The 7,057-nt window shown below is 56.4% G+C and overlaps 2 protein-coding genes across 2 annotated transcripts in view; one reads left to right on the forward strand and one right to left on the reverse strand.

Moving 5' to 3' along the window:
• Positions 1 to 255, forward strand: part of LOC104523083 (deoxyribonuclease-1-like 2) — a gene marked incomplete at its 5' end in the record, with an annotated part of 1,810 nt that extends 1,555 nt beyond the window's left edge. Inside the window, one exon of the mRNA XM_029084397.1 lies at positions 205 to 255. Within this exon, the coding sequence (XP_028940230.1) occupies positions 205 to 255 (51 nt within the window). The remainder of the gene's footprint in view (positions 1 to 204) is intronic.
• Positions 256 to 842: 587 nt separating this feature from the next.
• On the reverse strand, positions 843 to 7,000 carry ECI1 (enoyl-CoA delta isomerase 1; the record flags this gene model as incomplete). Its single annotated transcript, XM_010165549.2, is given in 7 exon segments — positions 843 to 1,018; positions 2,585 to 2,763; positions 3,461 to 3,582; positions 4,875 to 5,021; positions 5,662 to 5,789; positions 6,767 to 6,908; positions 6,911 to 7,000. Coding segments are annotated over 7 exon segments (975 nt in total), but the record flags the coding sequence as incomplete, so codon positions are not given.
• Between the last annotated feature and the right edge of the window lie 57 nt (positions 7,001 to 7,057).

The following is a 7,057-nucleotide window of genomic DNA, read 5'->3' on the forward strand; positions in this document are numbered from 1 at the left end:
GTGAGACACGGGGGTCTGGGAGGGCAGGTGCCCCCCTGCCAGCATCTGCCCCAGGCCACACAAGGTGCCAAAACTGAGCCTTGTGTGTTGAGCATCCCAGGGTTGGGGACAGTTCATCCCCCTCCAGCAGGCAGAAGGTTCTGGCAGGGTGATCACAGCCACTCTGCCAACCCCACCAGCACCCCACCTCTCGTCCTCCTCCAGGCCCTGGCAGTCAGTGATCACTACCCGGTCGAGGTGAAGCTGATGGCTTGAGCCCTCCTGCGGCCGCAGACCACGATCCAGCTCCAGCTCCCACCACAAGCCCCCATGAAGGCACTCCCTGCAGCCCTGTCCTTGAGCCCTGACCGTGGGCTGCTGCGGGTCCCTGTCTGGAGAAGGGCTGCAGCCGTTTGCTGGCCGTGCCCAGGCCCCCCCAGCCCACCATGAACCAGAGCCTGGGGACAGGCCACCAGCTGGCCACCCTGTCACTGGAAGCCGTGACCACAGACAGGCTGGGGAATGAATCATCCATCTCCTACCTCATCAAAGACTTTATTGACAAATCTCATTTCACAATTAGCTGTTGGACAGGAGGGAGGATATCCAAGGAGTGTTGGGCTCGGGCCACAGTGGTGTGAAGACCCTCTCCCTGTTTGTTCCTCAGGGGAGCTGAGCAGGCAGCTCTCCTCGCTCTCTGGAAAGGCAGTGGTGGTGTGAGGCACTCTACGGGGACTAAGGGGAAGGGTGGTTGGGGCAGCCATGGGAACAGGCAGACACTGCAGATGGCTTCACTGTGAAAGTCTACAGCTACTGCAGCGTTTTGGAGGGTCACTCAGGCTCCTGGGACCGGGTCCTGGCCAGCTGGCTCCTCAGCTCTTCTTCTTCTTCAGCATCTCCATGTACATGCGAAGTGACTTTTGGATGGACTCTTTTGAGATAAAGCTGATGAAGTTCTGAATGTCTTCCTCCCGGTGAGCTACAAGGCGGTCCAACACCGCCTTCCTCATCATGGACTTGGTGAGCTGACGGGCATGGTCTGTGGAGAGGAGAGCGAGAATGGGCAACACGCATGGTCCTCACCCTCAACCAGCTTTTGGCCACCACCACCGTGTGCAGGTGCCTCCAAACGGGGAGGAACTGCACATCAAAGGGCTCTTTAAGCCAGCAGGGAAAGGTGTAAGAAAAACCCACCGGCTGGAAGCTGAACTGGATTAATTCTCATACAATAAATTATGATCTGAAACGACTGATCTCCTGGGACAGATGACAACAAGTCGTGCACCTCCTTCTCTTTGCACCCTCCAGAGACCAGCCCCCACCCCAAAACACACCAGGGGCTCAGGACAGCAGTAACCAAACAAAATTCTCCGCTATCTGAAGCTGCTCTGGCTCTCTAAGCTCCCCCAACCCAACTCCTTCAACCTCTGGCAAGACAGTGTCTGCTGATGCCACACACGCCGTACAAAAGCCAGCACTGTGTCCCCGCGAGCTCATCCCCGTGGAAGGCTCTGGGCCAGTTCAGCATGGACACATGGAGCTGATCGAAGCCTCAAGCACACATCTGCTCACACACACACACACACACACAGAGCTACGTGCAATGACACAGCTGCACAGTGCTTGCACAGTGCTGCACACACACTCTCAGTGGGCTGCAATGAAATGCTGACCAGTGAAATGCTGACCAACCCCCCCACGCACTGCGAACCCCAAACTGCTCCAGACACCTTCACCTGGACAGACCCTCCCTGGCTCTGGTTTAGGGATCTGGGGAAGGATCTGCACGGTGCCTCTTGGAAGTAAGGAGAGAGCACAGCTGAGATGTGCTCCCCGCTCTTGGGGGTTGAGGTGTCACTCTAACAGCAGGACAGCAGGGGAGGGAGCTGTTTGGGGACCCTTTTCCATGGCTGGGACACAAAGTGACAGTCCTGGGACCCATCCATTCTGCACAGTTTCATCCAGATTTCTACAGAAAGAGCAGCCAAAGGGTGATACCCAGTTGCACCTCCCTGCAGTGCTCAGGAGCTGGCATGGGATGGGATAGCTCAGATGTAGCCCTGACGGGAGGAGAGCCCTCTCCCAGCCCAGGAACCACGTGCTGCCAGTCATGGAGCAGCCCAAACACTCATGTGATGTCTGCCCTTGCTGTCTGTCCTCGCATCCCCATTGCCATTCCCAGCTCAGCAGAGTGCCCAGAGTTGATCCAGACCACAAAGGGGGACTGGCAGCCACCCAGGCACTCTCGCCCAGGCTGTTCCATGGCAGCTTTCCTGGGCAACACCTCCACTGACAGACAATCAGATTCAGTTTGTATCTGGAGCTCAGGCACGTCCAGGTTGACTCAGTGGGGCTGGTAGAGCGAGCCAAGCTGGAGCCACATGCCCTACACACCCTGCACAGTGTCCTCCTGCGTGGGGGCACTGGCAAGCATGGCTGTTAGCCCAAGGCTGCTGGACCACTGTGCCGAGCTTTCCTACCTCCCAGCCGTGCACACATTCCCTTTAAATGGGAACTGTTCCGTAGCTCACAGGTACCAGCCTCAGCCCCATCCTTCCCACCCAGATCAGATCCTCCCTTCCTCTGCCAGAGGTGCCACCCTTACCAGGCAGGGCCAGCCACTGTGCTGTAACAGCCTGAGCCTTCTCCTGGAGCTTCTCCTCTGGCACCAGCTCATCTACAAGGCCAACCTTGTGGGCTTCAGGTGCGGGGAGGAGGGAGCCCAGCTGGAGGGAACGTTCAGCAACTCGGTGTCCCACAACATTCACAAATGTGTCCTTAAACCTAGAAGAGATGTGAGGAAAAGCTATGGTCAGGGAAAGAAACACCCAGTGGCAGCTGCACCCTGACAATGAAGCTAAGAGCACACTTGGTCGCACTCCCCAGGCACGGGTCTCTAAACAGCAGCTACGGGCTCAGGTATGCTGTGCAAAGTGAAGCAAGCAGAGCCATTTTCAGTACTACCCCAACAAAGTTCCCCTCCTCTCTGTGAGAGCTGCTCTATTTACCCTCAGAGCACAGGTCCCAGCTGTGCCCACTTGCTGTGATGGTGAAAACTCCTTTCCAACAGTATATTCACACATTTTCAGGGCAACCAAGGGTCTGGGTCTTAGTATATTAGTGTCCCGAGGCTTTCAGAGATCTCCACAGCTATGGGATTTCACAGGTACACAGTGTGCATCCAGAGGAAAATATATTCCCAGACTGAGCCTGACCAGCGATTTATCCCACTACTAGTTTTGGAGTTGACTGCAAAGAACTGAAGTCCTTGCTGGTGAAGGATGTGAGGACATTCTGCAGCCTGAAAGCTTTTCAGATGCCTGCAGGAAATGAGGTGCTGTCTCCTGCAGCTGCAGCTACCTGATCAGTAATACATAGCATTACATCTCAGTGGCCAGTTAAACTGATTAATCAACTCCTTGAAGATTAATTCTTTTTAGAGACCTACATGGGACAGTAGAAGTGGGAGGCACTGGCCTACCAGAAAGGAGCCACAATGCCCAGCTGGGCTTCGTTCAGGCCGATGTTGAATTTGGGGTTCTCCACCATGATCCTGTAGTCACACGACAAGGCAATGAGACAGCCTCCCGCCGGGCTGGACCCCTGGCAAAGGGAAGGAAGGAGTGAGCCTAGGTCATGGTTACATCCCTGCACCCCCAGCCTTGCTGTTTCCTCTCGAGCAGGGAAGACACAGGGTGACAGAGCAGATGTCCCCCAAGTCCCTGATTACCTGATCTGAAACAGCCCTAAGGAAGATTTCTGATAGGTTTACCAGGGTTTATCCTTTCATTTTTCAATGCTCTTTGTTTCTGGCATTTTTCAGCCTGGAATTCCAGTTAATTGATCCCTGTTACTCGGGTTGCAAACCCTGCAGCGGAGATTTGCTATGCCAGTTTCCTGTAACCCTACATGAGTTTTAACCCTACTTGTGTTTGTAACCCTAAATGCCACAGAAATGGTTCTGTCCAGGGACTTTCTAACACCTTCTGTTTATAAAACTTCCATTTGCCATGACTTGGTGCTTGCTCAGCTCTGCCCAGGATGCCTGTGGGAAGCTGCTCAGAGACCCAGCTGCCTTCAAAAACAGTCTACAGACAAAGTGTTACCACACTGTAAAATGAAAACAAGACACCAAGCAGGTAACAACCCACTGAGATTCCGACAGCACTTCCCTGCTGGCCAAGAACCACATCTGGAGGAGCAAAATTTGGTGAAAAAAGGGCTTAGGACAAACTGCACTGCCCAGGTCCAAAGCACTGCTGGCTACAGGGGCAAGGAGAAGCACTTGCAGCACTGCACGGCTGCCTCCCAGCCTCCTCCCCTCTGCTGAAGCACTGCAACAGCCAAGCAAGCGACCTTGGGCAACTCCTACAAGTCTCATCGGTGGGAAAGCAGCCAGTGGGCACGGGAGAGGTGTCCTTTGGACTCCTCCTACACCAACTGCTCAGCTTCTCCAGCACTTGTCTGCCATCAATGCCCCTCAGAGCCTACAGCCCTCCTCCTGGTCCTCCAGCCTGGAGGACAGACTTCCAGTTGAGTTCTTGGGGCAGGGGATGGCTCTTGCTGCTCAAGACACTGCCAAGGACACCTCAGCCCCCGCCAGCAGGACACGAGTGCCACATGCAAACTCTCCATGGCAGCCAAAACACTGCTCTACCCCAGCAGCACCTGCAGCTGACACGGAGCCTGCAACATCCCGCACTCCCCTACCTCCCACAGCCCAACACGCCGGGCAGACAGACGTGTACCCAGATGTCCCCACAAATACATTCCTGTATTTGTTTCAGCACCGACAAGCCTGATTTTTTGGCTGTCCCTGCCCACACAGCACAAACAAGCTGCAGCAAGTGACAGACTGCACGGGGTGACAAGGAAGGTGGAGCTAAAGGACCTACATTGACTGCAGCCACTGTCACCATGTTGGAGCCGTACAGCCGGAGCCACATCTCCTGCACGGCTCGCCAGAACTCGGCGTAGTGCTCCGTGCTCTTCCCACACATCTCAGTGATGTCCAGGCCAGAGGAGAAGATTCTGGGGACAGCCTGTAATTGGGAAAATACAAAGTGAGAGTCACTGCTCAGGGGTGACCCTTTGGCTCTCTAATACACTTGGCCTGGCAGCCTGAGGAAAGGGAAAGTGATTATTAAGTATTAAATAAACCAGGGTCTTTTGGGGTTCTGAAACAATGTCTCCAGTGCTCCCACAGCCTGGACCATCCCATCACCATGGCCTGCAGGGCTGGGACTCTTTGCTTGTGGCATGATTTCTCATTATCAGGCTCCCTGTGTGGGTACATCAGCCACGCAGCACAAAACCTGTCCTGTCCCATTCCCGGGCACCACTTTGTACCCACATCACATCTGAAAATGAACACTGGCTTCCCCCAGCAGCTCCCTCTTGGCAGTTCGAGAGCTCTCAGGGGATGTGTCAGGTTTGCAGATAAGCAGCTTTGATTTTAGTGACAATACTTGGTTGTTATTCTTCTGCTAGAAAAGGGCAGGGAAGAAAGAGCACAGCCCTTCCAAGAACACCTCCTGTCCTTCTGGAGCCGATCAAAGCTGCTTCCCAGCCCTCCTGTGCCAGTGACCAGGGAGTGAGGAGACCAAACATGAGCGAGGGAGCAGCACCCATGCCTGCCAAAGTGCCCCACAGCTTGCACACCAAGCTCAGGACAACACGTACGGATGTGAAGATCACGCCCCGGCAGGCCCGGTCGTTCTCCAGCTTCTCCAGGCTTATGCAGAACTCGGTGAGGAAGTCCAGGCTGAGGCTGTTGACTGGGGGGCTCTTGAACTTCACCGTGGCGACGCCTGTGCCATGGTAAACAGAGACATCAGAGCCCCCCACCACAGCGGCACACGCTGCCTTGCCCAGAGGAGCTTCACCCTCCTCCTGTTTCCCTGCTCACCCCAGATTGTGTATTTCCACTCCTGGCTCTTCAAAAAGCCCCCAGAGCTGTGGGGCCATGACAGGGCCCTGCCTCTGCCCAGACCTGCCCACAAGCCGGGCTCGCTCAGCCAGCGGTGAACCTGGAGCATGAACCAGCACAGTGTCCCAGAGCCCAGCCACCTCTGGGGTCACGCTGCCCAGCAGCTCCCTTCACTCTGGGCTCGCTGGATAAGGTCAAGCCTCCAGCTTCTACCGCAGCAAACACCCCGTGCCCAGGGGATCACACACCTTTCTGAGCCTGTCGGCAGCGTGGCCACCTCGGCCAGCACCGTGGGAAGGACTCTGAGTGCTGGTCCCCTCCCAAATGGCACTACCCTACCCCAAAAGGTCAGTGAGTCCTCAGTCTGGGTGCTGCAGCCGTGCCCAGGCTGGGGACAGTGAGAGGACACATTCAGGCGCCTGGCAGCCCAGGAAACCTCAAGAAGCAGCACTCTTTTGTCCAGTGTGGGGACTTGGCCCCGTGACAGCCAGCCAGGACACGGAGATCCCCAACAGCTGCTCCCTGAGGGAGCACCTGCCACTCTACCTGCCACTCCCCAAAGCAGAGACCCCGCAGAGGGGATGGGGCACAAGGTCTGCCCATGGTGACAACCAGCGTTTGCCTGTGGCACCCAAGCAGCACCTGGTCACCTGAAGGGCCCATGACTGGTGAGACACTTGTCCCCAAACGCTTCTCTCTGAGGGTCCTAAGCAGCTGAAGCTGGAACATCCAGGGCTTTGGCTTTCCATGCCCACAGCCACATGTTCTGTGGGGCAGGCACAGGAGAAACCCCCCTGCCTGCATCCCCCAACACCCTGTGGGACGTGGGTGACCCTGCAGAGGTGCCACCTGCCATACCTGAGCTCTCGTCCAGCTCCACCAGGATCTTGTTGTTGCTGAAGGTACGACATGGGGCGAGTGGGAGGCCGGGGGGCTGCCGGGCGGCTCTGCCCCACACTGGTGGCCGGCTGCAGAGGGGCAGCACACCTGGGGGGACAGAAGCAGGTAGGGCCAGGTAGGGCACAGACCCCACGAATGGACAGGGTGGGGACAAGGGGACACCCCGATCCATGGTGGGGGCACACGGGGACACTGACCCACAGTGGGGGGACACCCCAATCCATGGTGGGGGGACATGGGACACTGACC

Source organism: Antrostomus carolinensis, unplaced genomic scaffold (genome assembly GCF_000700745.2).
Source record: "Antrostomus carolinensis isolate BGI_N321 unplaced genomic scaffold, ASM70074v2 scaffold30493, whole genome shotgun sequence".
In the NCBI taxonomy this organism is placed as follows: Eukaryota; Metazoa; Chordata; class Aves; order Caprimulgiformes; family Caprimulgidae; genus Antrostomus; species Antrostomus carolinensis.